General features: G+C 37.8%; 1 protein-coding gene across 1 annotated transcript in view; it reads right to left on the minus strand.

Annotated features, from left to right (window-relative positions):
* para (paralytic) overlaps positions 1-17,286 on the minus strand; it is a 947,817-nt gene that overhangs the window by 139,474 nt on the left and 791,057 nt on the right. The window contains exons 26-27 of the mRNA XM_067137715.2: positions 8,423-8,691; positions 8,112-8,285 (exon numbers count right to left, since the gene is read on the minus strand). Of these exons, the coding sequence (XP_066993816.2) occupies positions 8,112-8,285; positions 8,423-8,691 (443 nt within the window). The remainder of the gene's footprint in view (positions 1-8,111; positions 8,286-8,422; positions 8,692-17,286) is intronic.

Here is a 17,286-nt window from a genome sequence, read left to right on the forward strand (position 1 = left end):
GTGCCTAACCCTAGTTACTTGGTAGTCCACGACCCTTCGGAGGTGTTGCACCGTGGGGTTTGGTTTTGATTTGGTCTTATTATTATTAGTGTTCTGTGTGGCGTACGAGTTGTAGGAATGTTGGGAACTGTGCTTAAAGTAAATACAAAATTTTAATATTCCACCTTCTCAATACTAAATACGGAACCTAACAATGAAGTTTATTACTTTGAATGTTGGGAACTACACAAACATCCAGTCCTCAAGCCAAGGGAATTAACCATTTATGATTAAAAGCCCTTGACTCAGCAGGGAATCGATATGCAGGACAGGTGTGAATAAGGCCTAGCCAAATAAGCACCCGCGGATCAACTGAGGGAATGCGAATGTGGTCAACGGCCTCGACGGCAGGAGAGGATATATCCCAATGGCGGAGAGGGCGGATGAACTTACTGAACACAAACCATCTAGCAGCGTCTGTACCTCATGTTAGAGGCAGCTGTGAAAGGCGCCTGTACCCCATGTTAGGGGCGGCCTCATTAAAATCCTGGCAGTAGGTATAAAATGCAACCCATCATTGATGGAGGAAATGAATAATAGAAATGAGCCTCGGAAAAGGACGCTACCCGAGGGTCGTCGGGGCACGCTTGGAGCTGGTGCTGAGCATGACAGCAGGCAAGCCACCAGTGACATGATGCTGATCAGGCGGGCACATGTCGGGTCACCCGAAAATTCTACAGCCGACAATTCAGCTAGGAGAACTCAACAGCTACCTACTCCTCCTGCCGAAGATGTTTCAGAAGTTCAGCTGACCACCAAGGCAGGTAAACCGAGGCAGCGCTTGAAATGGACAGATGATATGAATAAATTCATAATGCGCTCCTACTTTATAACTACGAACTTAGAGAAAGACCTTACAACGTACAGGGAAGATATGCACAGGTTGTTTGTGGACAAATTCCCCCAGTACTCTTTTGTCACAGAACAAAGAGTTGCAGACCAAAGACATGCAATAGTAACCAACAACAGACTTCCTGCCACAATAATTCAAAACCTTAAGGAAGAAGCTGCTAAAATTCTAGCTACGAGGCCGAGCAGTGAAGGCAACTCCATCTCAATGCCTCAAATTCGTCAGGATGATTCTGGAAGAAAAGAACCACAGGAAGACAAATCTGTGGAAATAAGAGAAACTGGTGATTTCTCAGTTGCTGATGAAGCACGTCGTGCTGAAGACATGTTTAAAGAGGCGATGGCGGAGTTCATGGGTCTCAAAGTGAACTATAGACCAAAACTGCCCAAAATTCGAGGAACACCAATGAGCAAAAACCTTGTAAGTACTGTAAATAACATCCTACAGCAGTATATAGAAGAATTTGGTAGCATAGAGGAAACAAACACCCTCGTTTATTGCGCAGCAGTAACTGTGGTTAGGATGAACAACCAAAATCTAATACCCATCTCCAGAAGCTCTTGTAAGAACGCAGATTCAGAATACATTCCACCATGGCAACGTCGATTACAAAGTGATATCCAAGAGCTAAGAAAAACCATTGGTCAACTTTCCGCATACCTCTGTAACAAAACTAAAACGAAAACTAACAGAAACTTGAGGAGTGTGTTCAGGAAAATCAACACCCACACAAATTAACCCGAGCACAGAGAAAAGGTCAATGAATACAATGACACCCAAAAACAAAAGTTGTGTGCAAAAGCAGCAAGGCTCAGAAGGTACAAAGAGTCTCGAGCTAGGAAAATGCAAAACAACCTTTTCTCCAAGAATGAGGGCCAATGCTACAGAACGCTCAAGCAAAATTGGCAAACTAAGGCAGAAGAACCTCCAAGTATGCAGGACATGAAATACTTCTGGAAACGTATTTGGTGTACCAACACAGTCCACAATACAAACAAAAAATGGATTAAGGAAGAGAAAAACAACAATGGTTATGCAGAAATGAGTTTTGATACCATAGAAGAAAGTCATGTGAGTAATGCTGCCAGGAGAACTCAAAGTTGGAAAGCACCAGGTACAGACAAAATACAAAATTTTTGGTATAAACATTTCACTTGCGTCCACAAGAAAATAGCCCAACAATTCACTTATCTCATGCATCATCTTGAAGAGTGTCCTGAATTTCTTACATTAGGAATTACATACCTCCTACCCAAGGAAGGTGGAAATGCTAAAGATCCATCAGCTTACAGACCAATAACTTGTCTACAAACGATCTACAAACTTTTTACATCCATACTCACAGAAGAAATGTATAAACATATCATCAACCATAACATTCTGACTGAGGAGCAGAAAGGATGCAAAAAGTCATCACTAGGGTGCAAAGAACAGATAATCATAGACTCCGTTGTAACACAACAGGCAATACACTCACAAAGGAACCTGTACACAGCGTATATAGATTATCAGAAAGCATTTGACTCAGTTCCCCACTCATGGTTAAAAGAAGTACTTCATTTGTACAAGATCAGTCCTGCCATAATTCATTTTCTTGAAGTTACTATGAACAATTGGAAGACAATGCTCTACACTAAGACAGAAAATAAATGTATCATGTCCGACACAATTAAAATTGAACGTGGTATATTTCAAGGAGATTCATTAAGTCCTCTGTGGTTTTGCCTTTCAATGAATCCCCTATCCAATCTTCTAAAAGCTACTGGTTTTGGATTTGATATTAAATATAACAATGGGAAACACAGATATCTCATTTGTTTTATATGGATGATCTGAAAGTGTATGCCCACAACGAAACACAAATGAACGCCTTGCTGAATGTAATAGACTCCTACTCATCTGATGTGGGAATGACGTTGGGAGTAAAGAAATGTAAGCTGCTAACAATTGAACGTGGTCGGTACACAAACTCCCAACCATATGAGCTCCATACCGGATCTTTAGTTGAAGGAATGACACAAACAGAGACATACAAGTACCTTGGATTTGCTCAGAATACAACTCTGGAGCACAAGAAAATCAAACAGGAACTCACTGATAAATATACATCGAGGTTGCATCAGATTTTGCGCAGCTACCTAAATGCCAAGAACAAAATTAAAGCAATAAACACGTACGCTATTCCAACCCTTGTTTATTCATTTGGAATTCTGAAATGGTCTGCTACAGAAATAGACAGGATACAAAGAAAAACGAGAACTTTGCTCACCACCTATAGATTACATCATCCCAATTCATGCATGGAAAGGGTCACTCTCCCACGAAAATCGGGAGGCCGAGGAGTACTGGATCTTCAAGTCATGCTCCTGAATCAGATAAAGAACCTACGGAGATACTTCCATAAAAAGCAAGAAAACAGCCTTCTCCATAAAGCTGTAGTATTTGCTGACAAGTACACTGTTCTGTATCCATACAATGCCTCTGACCCACATACAAATCACCAAGTATCCCTACAGGAGAAAGAAAGGACATGGCAAGAGAAGACCCTCCATGGAAAATACTACAGCAATCTAAACCAACAGAGCATAGACAAAAATGCGTCGTGTATGTGGTTACAAAGTGGGCGCTTATTTGGGGAGACAGAGGGATTTGCAGTTGCTATACAAGACCAAGTAATAGCTACAAACAATTACAAAAAGTACATCATCAAAGACACCAGCGTACTCTCCGACAAATGCAGACGATGCTCCGATAATCTCGAGACCATCGACCATATCACTGCGGGCTGCCCAGTACTTGCCCCCGTAGAATACACGAGACGACACAATCATGTCTCGGGAATCATACACCAGTCACTTGCTCAGGAAAACCAATTAATTCAGGAGCGTATCCCTTATTACAAGTACCATCCAACACCATTCCTGGAGAACGAGTCGATTAAGCTTTATTGGGACACTGCTGTAGTGACAGACAAAACAGTCAACCATAACAGGCCAGACATCATACTGGTAAACAAGAAAACTGGGACGACTTTCATTATTGACATCGCTATCCCCAATGACACCAACATTGATAGGAAGTACAGTGAAAAAATATCCAAGTACAAAGAACTTGCAGAAGAAATAAAGAGGATCTGGAAGACGAAACTGGTACGAATAGTTCCTGTGATTCTGTCAGTCAATGGCCTCATTCCACACACACTTCACAAGAGTCTGTGAGAACTGGGTCTTCCACCGAACATCTACAAAATTATGCAACATTCTGTCCTCCTGTCAACATGCAACATTGTGTGATCGTTCCTCTCGCAAGAATGAAGATCCCGTGATCTACAGTTTTGTATATACCTGTATATCAACGTTTGTATTATAATGTGTAAATACTTTAATTATGTAAGGCACTTGGTGCATCCCGTGCCCCATTACTACCCATATTTCCTGTGGAGAAGTGTATGAATAATAATAATAATAATGATGATGATGATGATGATAATGATGATGATAATAATCAAAAGCTTATGTTTCAAAAGACCGACAGACTCTATTCAACATACTTGACAAATTTCCAGTCAACAGAAAAACAAGGGAATTCATCAAGCAAACTAACAGACACATCAGTGAAAGTTACATTTTTAGGAGAAATTTCAGAGCCATTTGAAATTACAACAGGGGTCAGACAAGGCGATGGATTATCACCACAACTATTCAGACTAGTTCCAGAAAAAGTGGTTTAAGAATGGAAAAGTGAAACTAAAGGGATCAATAATAGTAGACTTCTCAAAAAAAAAAAATTCACCTTGATTGCCTCACCTTTGGAGATGACTTGGCAATCCTCTCCAACAACATAAAAAGACTCCAGATTGTAGAAAAACTTCATGAAATAGCGGCAAGAACAGGTCTGCAAATTTCATATGAAAAGACAAACTATATGGAAGGTACAAAATCAGGATTTAACAACCATCCTCTAATCACTAGATATGGGAAATTCTCCCAAGTAGATAAATTTAAATACCTAGGTGAAATTATACAACCAAACAGCATAAATCAGCAAGTAAACAAAGAAAGAATTACAAAATTACAAAAAAGTGTACAAAATTGTCTGGAGCAGATACAACAAAAAATCTATATACCAAAACACAAAATTTGACACTACAACACAGTTGTCAAACCAGAAGCCCTTTATGCATCAGAAACTTGGATAATTGGTGGCAGATCACAAATAAAAACATCAAAAAACAAAAGAGGAAATTGTCTAGAAAATTCTAGGACCTAAATGCAAAAATGTTATTTGGATGAAAAAGAAATCACAGGAAATCTATCAAGTAATAGAAAAAATCACAGACACCCTTAGAAAAAGAGGATTAAAATTCTATGGTCACCTGATCAGGATGGATAACAATAGGCTAATACTAAATCTCGTAGTATCTCTAAAAAATCACGACTGGCTTTCAGAAATAACAAAGATCTTCAGGAAATTGGTATATAAATGAAGAAATCTTGCAAGACAGAAAAAGTTCAGAAATCTCGTAAACAAACACAAATTTGCTGATCAACCTAAAAGACAAGCTACAGGATGGTTGTAAGAACGCAAAAAGAAGCACAGTGGAAGGATGAAGAGAATTTGGAAAGACAAGAAGGAACGTTGTGCTAAATAAGTTCAAACGTGCTCCTTAGTTGAACATAATGAATGATTAAAATAAAAATTTGTTTTACGTCTCAATAACTACTTCAGTAACTAATTTTATGATTGATATATATATTTTGATTCTCACAGAGAACCTGAAATTATGTCCCGAATGAGTAAATTTATAATACCAATATAAATGATCAATTATTGGACATTATAAATTTTCCAGCTAACTCATTCCTGGTTGCCAGTGTTTTGCTCCCATGTGCTAAGTTGGGCTCATCAGTTGGTACATAGCACACCCACCAAGACGCATGGCTAGTGCATACCGTGGAGGCCACTGCGTAGGCTACTTGGAGCCACTGGCAGTGCCAATGCACTATGAGAGGCTTTTCTCATTACCAAAAATTTATGCCTGCTTGACCATCAGATGATATAGATGTTGAATCCCATAGAGAACCTGAAATATTTGTCCCGAATGAAAAATTTTATAAATTGTAAATGAGTAAATTTATAAATTATAAATTTGGGACAAATATTTCAGGTTCTCTATGGGAATCAACATCTACATCATCTGATGGCCAAGCAGGCATACATTTTTGGTAATGAGACAAATCTCTCATAGTGCATTGGCACTGCCAGTGGCTCCAAGTAGCCTACGCAGTGGCCTCCATGGTATGCACTAGCCATGCATCTTGGTGGGTGTGCAATGCACCAACTGATGAGCCCAACTTAGCACATGGGGGTGAAATGCTGGCAACCAGGAATGAGTTAGCTGGAAAATTTATAATGTCCAATAATGGACCATTTATACTGGTATTATAAATTTACTCACTCGGGACAAATATTTCAGGTTCCCTATGGGTATCAACATCTGTATCATCTGATGGCCCAGCAGGCATCAAGTTTTGGTAATGAGACAATGTCTCTCATAGTGCATTGGCACTGCCAGTGGCTCCAAGTAGCCTACGCAGTGGCCTCCATGGTGTGCACTAGCCATGCGTCTTGATGGGTGCGCTATGTACCAACTGATGAGCCCAACTTAGCACATGGGGGTGAAATGTTGGCAACCAGGAATGAGTTAGCTGGAAAATTTATAATGTCCAATAAAGGACCATTTATATTGGTGTTATAAATTTACTCATTCGGGACAAATATTTCAGGTTCTCTTTGGGAATCAACATCTATATCATCTGATGGCCAAGCAGGTATAAATTTTTGGTAATGAGAAAAGCCTCTCATAGTGCATTGGCACTGCTGGCAGCTCCAAGTAGCCTATGCAGTGGCCTCTACGGTATGCACTAACTATGCGTCTTGGTGGGTGTGCCATGTACGAACTGATGAGCCCAACTTAGCACATGGGGGCAAAATGCAGGCAACCAGGAATGAGTTAACTGGAAAATGTATAATGTCCAATGACAGACCATTTATATTGGTATTTTTATGATTTTCGGAGATGATGAGGTGGTGGAATTTTGCCCAGCAGGAGTTCTTTCACATGCCAGTAAATCTACCAACACAAGCCTGACATATTTGAGTACCTTTAAATATCATCCGACTGAGCCAGGATCGAACCCACCAACTTGAGCTCAGAAGTCCATCACTCTACTGTCTGAGCAACCCAACCGGCACACACAACACTATCCTCCACTATAGGAACATGCAGCTTCCTATAAATGGCAGCTACCACCTGCCTTTGTCAGAGGGTTTGCCTTACAAGGGCTCCACCAGGGTTGCAAATAGCAACATTAAATTATTAATATTATTATTCATGTTGTCCTTCTGTATGACTGTAAATGTAAATAAATACATTTTCATTAAATTTAGTTATATCACTATTATAACTGTTTGATGTCAAAGAAATGGTAATAGAACAAATATAATTAACCATAATTATTTAATCTTACATAAATAAAATGCATATACTTAATATGACTATAGAACCCACGACTGCTCCAGTCAATTTCGGTCCACTGTGTGCCTGTTTGTGTGCGACACAGTAGAGGTACCTCTTTTCATGCCTTCAGAGTACTGTTTCACATGCCCAGTGTAATCACACTTTACAAGGCAATGCATTTCAACCACTCAGGTCAACTTTTTCTTTACTCTTCCCTTTCACGTCTCACTAAAAGCTGATCTTTTTTCTGTGCATTGGAATTTACTTCAAACCAATAAGACTGGTTCATAAAGTGGCTGGTTTTGACCAGCAAAATGAATAAGATCCTGCCAACAATAGATAAGAAAACACACTATTGGAGACTAGATGAATTGGTACAATTCTGTGCTCTCGACTGTACTAGAGCCAAATTAAGACTGAAAAATTGTGTTTTGGTAACATTGTGAATATAAATTTCACATTCAATCACAAGATTTTAAAAACATAATATAGTAGTGAAACGTCAGTGTCTAATCATCTAAGCCATGGAGAGTTTCTCTTTTGAACCAGATGTGAACCGATATATAAATGGTTTTAGTCTTTATAAGTATTCCATAAAATTCAATTATAAATACTGTAAATATATGGTATTCTTCTTTTAAGGTTGCTTTTACACCCTGATAGTTCAAATGAATAGATATTACAGTGAAAATTCATACGTACCATTACAATGACGAAATCCAACCAGCACCATGCATTTGTAAAGTATTTTTTAAATCCAAGAGCCAGCCATTTAATCAACATCTCAATGAAGAAAATAACTGTAAATATTCGATCCATGTAATAGAGGATATCTTGTAGAATTGGACGTTGTGGCAAGTGTACATCTTCCAATGCCTGTGTCCAAAAAAAAAGAAAATTAAGTTCTTCATAATGAATTAGGTACTGAATACTTAAAGCAGAATTTTCTGTCAAGAAACATTTAAAATGCAGTTAAGAAAGTGGGTAAATAACAGAATGACATGTGATCTTACCAATGCTAAACTGCTGAGCAAGATCATTGTAATTACAGCTGTCTCAAAGTACTTGTTTTCGATGAGTTGGAATGTTTTGAGACGCAGATTAGTCCATCCTTGCCAGAATGGAGAATCATCATCACCAGCTAGGAAGGGGAAGCGCTTGTAGCAATGATCAGGACAGCAGTCTGAGGGGTAGTCTTGTAGCATTGCATCTTCTGTACCATTATCTATTCCCATTTCATCATCTGGACCACCTTCTTCACCTTCACCTTCATCATCTAAATCTAGAGATATGTTTGAAAGTTTTAACACAATGAAAATTTGTACAAGAACATGCTTTTTCTCCATATATTTAATTATGGTCAATCTTAAAAGAACACTGAAACACAGTGATGGCTAATTACTGAAACAGATTGTTCTTTTACTATAACTCTTGTAGTTCAGACCTGAGTCCATAACAAAACAAAAAACAAACAATTATTCAACGTGCATTTTCTATTTTATATCATAATTTAAAAATGTATGCTATTAAAACTGTAGTAAAACTGGGGGAAGAGAAAAAGGAGAAGGTAACAAGTTGGTGGAATGAAAGAGAAAAAAAGGGTTACTAAAGACTGAAATGTAGCAAATAAAAACCAGGATGTTGGAAAAAATCATCCAAGGTATGTTAAAAAGATAGCAAACCTTGAACAAGAATACACAGATAGGAAACTACTGGTGAAGAGAATTATGAGGGGAAAAAAAAAAAGGTCAAAAGCTGGGCAACATTTACAAGAACACTAGAAGAAGACTGTAAAGGGAACCAGAAAATGTTTCATGGAGTATTGAAGAGTAGAAGATCAGACAGAGATGATTTTAAAACAATTGAAACATTGAAAGAGAGGACCATTTTTGGGAATGGATAAGGGATAAGAAGGAAGATAAAGACTCATTTTGACAAGCTGCTGAATGGGATGAAAGGAAAGTAACACAAGATCCAAGAGCTCATTGAACCTGAGCAAACAAAGAGTCCTATGACATGGGCACAAAGAGAAAATGCCATGAAAGTGATGAAACGAGGAAAGCCACCAGGAGTAGATATGATAAAAGCAGCAGGAATACATGGTATGCAGTGGGTTAACAGAACACTAGGTGCAATATAGAAAGATACTAAGATACCGGTACCAGATGACTGGAAGAAAGAGATGATTACACCATTATGCAAGAAAGAAGTATGAGAAACCAACTTAAACAAATATATTAGATATAAAATGGATAAAAACATAGAAATATAAATATGTGACCCGTTGCACAGAAAGAGACCTAAAGTTGGATTTTTCATTTTTGAGATTTTTGTGGTTCTAAAATTGGTATTAAATACTAAGCATTTAAAAAAAGGAGTTCATGATTCTAGGTGCAATACTTCAGAAAATATTAATTATTGACTGTTGCTATTAAAATGGATAAAAACATAGAAATATAGATATGTGACCCGTTGCATGGAAAGAGACCTAAAGTTGGATTTTTCATTTTTGAGATTTTTGTGGTTCTAAAATTGGCATAAAATACTAAGCATTTAAAAAACGGAATTCATGATTCTAGGTGCAATACTTCAGAAAATATTAATTATTGACTGTTGCTATTAAGAAAACTGTATTTTGAGAAAAACGCAATTACAGCTTTCACGAATTTTCTTACCAATTGTACAAAATTTTCATAACATTGAGTGGCGAAGACTCCGACTGCTGCATAACTTAGTTTGATAAAAAGATCCATAGGTAGTGCAAGGAGTCAAAACATAGAAATACAATTTTTACACCACCGACACTTTTTGACTTTGAGTCTCTTTCCTTGCAACAGGTCATATATGAAGACAGTGGTAGTCATATTTCCAAAAGAGAGGAAGATATGCACTAGAAATAACATTCCAAAATTAGCTGCAGAGTTGCCTAGATTGTCTTGATCAATGCCTTATAAAAACAGACTCACTAACACTATCAAGTTTTATCAATTAAGGGCACTTCTACAGTGGCTGAGTATTATCATGATAGGTACAAGGATTGCAGAGAACTAAAATCATTTATACTTGAACCTATGCACCCTCACAGACTCACAAATGAGAAATAATACTGTGGAAACCAGAATTCATAACAAAATACTGAAGATTTTATTAAAACAAGTTTCTTGGGTTTTTGACAAAGCTACACAGGAAAAAAAAATAAAAATGGAGAAATGTCAGATATGTGCAAATATTATATAGCCACCAGGGGCATAAAGGATATATATATAAAATTGGCACTGTTGGCGGCGGGGGCCTTGCTCGCTACTGGGGGCACTGCTGACATTGGCCTGGCTCGCGACGGTCAGCGCTAACGTTACCTCGCTGGCGACGGTCGTGAACAGTGCTTCCCTTTAAATAAGTATGCAAATAAATCCTTACTTCCTCTTTGAACAAGCCAGGTCATGCAAAGAAATCTTATACTGGTGTACTGAACTATATGCACGCGCAGTGACTTGCAACAGAAAGTCGTGGACAGTGCATTGTATAAAAGCTAGGTAGCAGACGGGAGTGTCATGCATTCTCTAGCAATGGCTCGAAGTATTATCAACGCTACTCCATCTGCTGGCTACTGGTGGGCTGCTACCTAAGAAAAGGCAGAAAACTTCATAATACAGTACGTCGAAACAGAGAACTCTATACACTTGGCACTGCATGCCTCAGGCATCTTTCTCCATGGGGGGGAAGAAGTGGAGTCGCACTTTCCTTCCCGCCTAGATATACTCCTGGATGTAGATATCCTGGAATCTATTGATTTCTTCGACAAGGCGTATCAGAAATTATTGGACATCGATCATTACCCAATAGCTCATGGTTCTGGGTACAACTTCGTTGGCATCCATCGCTGGTGGTTTACGATGGCACCTTGTCAACTCAACAATGCTGGCCAGCCTACCGGAAGAAATACAAGGTCTCCAACCTACTGTACATCGATGGAGGATGCAGACAACAGAGTACTGTGCTTGGCTGTATTGCTCTTTACCACATTCCTGAGAAACAATGAATGCCCGTCAGGTATGCCATAGGATCGAGGTGTGGCTAGCGGACAAAAGGTATTTGATTTCAGACGTTAAAGTGACTATGAATAACATAAGGGAGTGGCATACGCAAATTAATAGATTTAATTTACAGATATTCAATAAGCACAGGTTATCAGGCATGAAAGGAACATGACATTTAAGAGTATATATATATTCTATTCCAATAAAAATTTTTCGTTAATATCATGGTTAGATGCATTTCTCCAGGACAAGATATAAGTGAGAATTTGTGAGATTTGTAATACTTGCTGTTGTTACCATACTCCCAGAAAATCTTTCTGGAAATTTTTTCTTTACAGGATGATAATACTCTCACTGTATCAGACAAGCCCAGAAGAATGCATAGTATAGTAATATACACTGACTTTGGGTCATATATTGATGAAACAAAGCAGCATGTCCCTTCCAGATCCGCCTGATGTGCACTTCTTAATGGGGAAGTGATACACAAAGAATTACAAACTGTGAACACGGTTAATGATGTAGCCGCCACATTTATTGAGTCTATAAAGCTGTGGACAAAAGACTGGTTGTCGTCATCTGGTGCGACGTCATCTAACTGGAAATTTTTTCTTTACAGAATGATAATACTCTCACTGTATCGGACAAGCCCGGAAGAATGCATAGTATAGTAATATACACTGACTTTGGGTCATATATTGATGAAACAAAGCATCATGTCCCTTCCAGATCCGCCTGATGTGCACTTCTTAATGGGGAAGTGATACACAAAGAATTACAAACTGTGAACACGGTTAATGATGTAGCCGCCACATTTATTGAGTCTATAAAGCTGTGGACAAAAGACTGGTTGTCGCCATCTGCTGCAACGTCATCTAACTGTCTAATATGCGGCAACGAGATAACGGAACGTGCTCTTGTGATCCACTATAGTAAAAATACTATAGATGGAAGCGGGTGTTCCTACCATGCACGTTGTTGGCATTGTATGGAAAATTGCAAGTGGGGTACGATTCACATTTATTGTTAAGGGATGTAATTTGAACATTTGGTGAATCGGTACAGATACGGGTGAAAGGGTTTGAAAAAATTGATACCCTATATGTATTGATAGATCAGGTGAGATTCAAAATTTGTGATAGCTGTAATTTCCTATCTACGCCCTTGTCCAACCTTACTAAAAATATTGAACGCCAAAGGTATGCTGTACATGCAGATGAAAAAGCTGTATTTCCATATGAGTGGTTTGATACAGTTGAGAAACTAAACATGTCCTTACCAAGCAATGACGCTGCATGGTTTTCCTTTTTAACAGGATAGGGACAAGATAAAATGAAAGCTTTTGCTGTTTGGGATGTAAAAGGAATGCAAAGATTCGAGGAATATCATAATTATTATCTCGACCTTGATGTTGCTATATTGGTTGATGTGTTTGAACAATTCCACACAGTGTCCTATGAGGTGTATGGAGTAGATCGCGTTTATTTTCAGGGAGCACTTGGTTATACGTGGTACTGTGAGGTGAGCTGGAATAATGGTGATTTTAAAATTATTCGTGATGCGAATGTGTATACAGCAATTCAAGACAGCATGCGCGGTAGTGTCTCTCAATGTATACACAGTTATGTGAATGATGAAAACAAACCAGATGAATATATATTGTATCTCAATATTAATTCGCTGTACTCTAAATGTATGTTAAATAAACTTCCGATTGAGCTTTTGTCAACAGAAACCGAGGTACCCGTGGAATGGGAAAGCTGGACTGATCAATCCGATAAATGCTTTTTAGCAGTTATGGATCTTGAGTACCCTACAAGTAATAAATCTCATTGTAGACCGTATTGGACATCAGATATGAACATTAAAACAAGAATAATAGTTAACACCACCTTTCCAATACTTATCTTTCCTATATTTAGGAAATAAACATTACAACAGGCGTTATAAGATGGGACATGTTTCGCTTAACAGTCGTAAGCATCATCAGCCGAAAATAAATCTTAGCCTAAAGATAGGTCAGGGCCCTGAACCTAGTGTCCTTAACATATATGGCACCTTAAGAATCAACATTTATATTTATAAAATGAAAATAGGCTTAAAACTAGTGTGAAAAAACATGGAATGTTACAACATGGCTAAGAGAAAAAACATAATCGAGTTGAGACAGAGGATAAGAACAGAAAGTAGGCTACAATACAGAGCTGGTAGTGAAAAAATTAAAATCATTAGGATATCATTGTTACCAGTCAGTCAATCAGAATGTTCAAACATAAAAACAAGCATGAAAATATATAAGAGTGTTCATCATGGCTGAGTTAGAAAAAACATGTAATCGTGTTGCCAGAGGTAAAAACATAAGGTACAACATAGAGCTGGCAGTGTAATATCAAACTCATGGCTGCCGGTCAGTTAATAAGCATGTTCATATATAACAAAACATGATGGTTATATTCTTTTAAGTGAAGAAATAATTAAATCCCACTCTTGTATAGATACGTGAGAACGGGCGAGAGAAATCATATGTTGTAGCATATGTTTTCCGTTTTGGTCTTGAACTCCCAGCAATAATGAAGCGGCTTCAGGCGTGATCAATCCTGTTTGAAGTGTTACTACTCCATGTCTGCTACAACATATGATTTCTCTCGCCCGTTCTCACGTATCTATACAAGAGTGGGATTTAATTATTTCTTCACTTAAAAGAATATAACCATCATGTTTTGTTATATATGAACATGCTTATTAACTGACTGGCAGTCATGAGTTTGATATTAGACTGCCAGCTCTATGTTGTACCTTATGTTTTTACCTCTGGCAACACGATTACGTGTTTTTTCTAACTCAGCCATGATGAACACTCTTATATATTTTCACGCTTGTTTTTATGTTTGAACATTCTGATTGACTGACTGGTAACAATGATATCCTAATGATTTTAATTATTTCACTACCAGCTCTGTATTGTAGCCTACTTTCTGTTCTTATCCTCTGTCTCAACTCGATTGTGTTTTTTCTCTTAGCCATGTTGTAACATTCCATGTTTTTTCACACTAGTTTTAAGCCTATTTTCATTTTATAAATATAAATGTTGATTTTTAGGGTGCCATATATGTTAAGGACACTAGGTTCAGGGCCCTGACCTAACTTTAGGCTAAGATTTATTTTCGGCTGATGATGCTTACGACTGTTAAGCGAAACATGTCCCATCTTACAACGCCTGTTGTAATGTTTATTTCCTAAATATAGGAAAGATAAGTATTGGAAAGGTGGTGTTAACTATTATTCTTGTTTTAATGTTCATATCTTGAGTACCCTGTAGATAAGCACGACAGTCATCATCAAATGCCTCTTGCACCGCATCACTATCTCGAGAGACTGTGCACCACGTTGTTAAATAAGGACAGATATATGGCGCACAATATTGCACTGTAATTCTACGTTGATAAAGGTCTTAAGATATCCCGTGTACACAAAGTATATATATTTTCCCAAGGTTTCATCTTAAAAGAGTACATTGAGGATAATATTGTAAAATGACGAAATGCTTGTACAAAAGTACAGTGATTTGTACAAGCTTATGAATAATGCATTAATTGGGAAAAACTTGTGAAAATGTCTTTAGATATAAGAAGATCAGTGTTTAAAAAGCCAAGATGAATACTAACAGTGGACAGGAAAATTCATTTTAGTAGGGGCTAAGAAGTTCCTCAAAACTGATGACAACTACTTTTGTGAGGTCGAGAACACAGAGATCCATTTAAACAAACCTATACAATTGGGGTTTGCGATCTTAGAATTTGCAAATTTAGAAAATTATTCTTTCTATTTCACATTTTGCAAGTATTTGACGAGAATGCCCACTTATTATACACTGACACTGATAGCTCACTGTGGCATTTTCAATCTCAACACATGCATCCATTGTCAACTATGATGCGAAACCCATGGTTGAGCTCCAAACTGGACTTTGAAAATGCACCTCCTGGCTATGTTATTAGAATATTCGGAACTCACAAAGTAGAAGGATTATGGGCAGATGAGGTAGACTACAAAGAAATTGTAGAGTTTGTGGGGTTACGAGCGAAAACCTATGCCCTTCATTTCCTTGATGGTTTATCTACACAGAAACATAAAGGGGTCGAACGAACGCTCGCACTATTAGCGACAACTGCGAAATACACTTCAAAGATTATTTAAAATGTCTCTTTGACGATAAGGAATTGTTTGTAGATCAGTATTACATACGGTCTCGGCAACACTCTCTGAGAACAATAAAAAAATGTCAGTTGACACTGTCATCTACCGACAAGAAGCGGATTATGTTACCAGATCATATAAGTACCTTGCCACATGGATATGAAGGAGCAAATAAATAAATACAACAAACTAATGTAAATATATTTTATTACAGTGTCTGTACAAATAGAAACAATAAATTATGTCAAATAAAGAAGTGTTGTACCACTGACTGCATCATAATTGCTAATTCCTGCTCCCCATCCACCTCAGGCTTACAAATGCGCCATGCCCAAAGGAGCCATTCCTTGTGTTTCGTCATCACAAAATACAAATGAGATTTGAACACTTTGTTTGAGCATAAGTGAAGCTCTCTGTTTCATTAAGTTTCCATTCAATTTCTTAATAGGTACCATTGTAAAGAAATGGTGTTGTAATGGCTTGTATTGGGCATGGAGCCATTGAGAACCGAGTGAGGCATTCCTACGATACATTTTGGGATTGAAGGTAGACGGCCATGGGACGAAACCAAATTTCCAAAGAATTTGTTGGGACTGCTTTTGTACTCCTTTCACAGAAAAGAAAGTAAACGGTGTAGGCATTCCCAACGGCTCCATCTTATATGGATATAGGAGGACACCTTCTACATTGGTCACCCATCCAAGTACTGATTGGTTTAAATCAATTGTTGAGGAATGTGAAAATAGGTTTATACCTTTAAAGGTGATAAGGAATGATAAAGATCCACTATATTATAACAGAGAAGTAAAGAGACTTAGAAGGAGGTGCAGGTTGGATAGAAATAGAGTTAGAAATGGCTGTGGAAGTAAGGAGAAATTGAAGGAGCTTACTAGGAAATTGAATCTAGCAAAGAAGTCACTAAGGATAACATGATGGCAAGCATAATTGGCGGCCATACAAATTTTAGTGAAAAACGGAAGAGTATATATAGGTACTTTAAGGCAGAAAAAGGTTCCAAGAAGGACATTTTAGGAATCATTAATGAACAAGGGGAGTGTGTATGTGAGGATCTTGTTATTAGAATATTCGGAACTCACAAAGTAGAAGGATTATGGGCAGATAGGCAGAAGTATTCAATCAGCAGTATGTAAAGATTGTTGGTTACAAGGATAATCTCCAGATAGAGGAGGTGACTAATACTAAAGAAGTATTAAAATTTACCTATGTCAGCAATGACATTTACAGTAAGGTACAAAAGTCAATGGGTTGGGATATAGTACCATATCTGAAGTACTTGTTTGATTATTGTTTGCATGAAGGAACTTTACCAAATTAATGTAGAGTTGCTATAGTAACCCCTGTATATAAAGGAAAGGGTGATAGACATAAAGCTGAAAATTACAGGCCAGTAAGTTTGACATGCATTGCATGTAAGCTTTGGGAAAGCATTCTTTCTGATTATATAAGACATGTTTGCAAAATTAATAACTGGTTTGATAGAAGGCAGTTTGGGTTTAGGAAAGGTTATTCCACTGAAGTCCAACTTGTAGGTTTCCAGCAAGATATAGCAGATATCCTGCATTCAGGAGGTCAATTGGACTGTATCACGATTGACTTGTCTAAGGCATTTGATAGGGTAGATC

This window comes from Anabrus simplex, chromosome 1, assembly GCF_040414725.1.
Source record: "Anabrus simplex isolate iqAnaSimp1 chromosome 1, ASM4041472v1, whole genome shotgun sequence".
Lineage (NCBI taxonomy): Eukaryota > Metazoa > Arthropoda > Insecta > Orthoptera > Tettigoniidae > Anabrus > Anabrus simplex.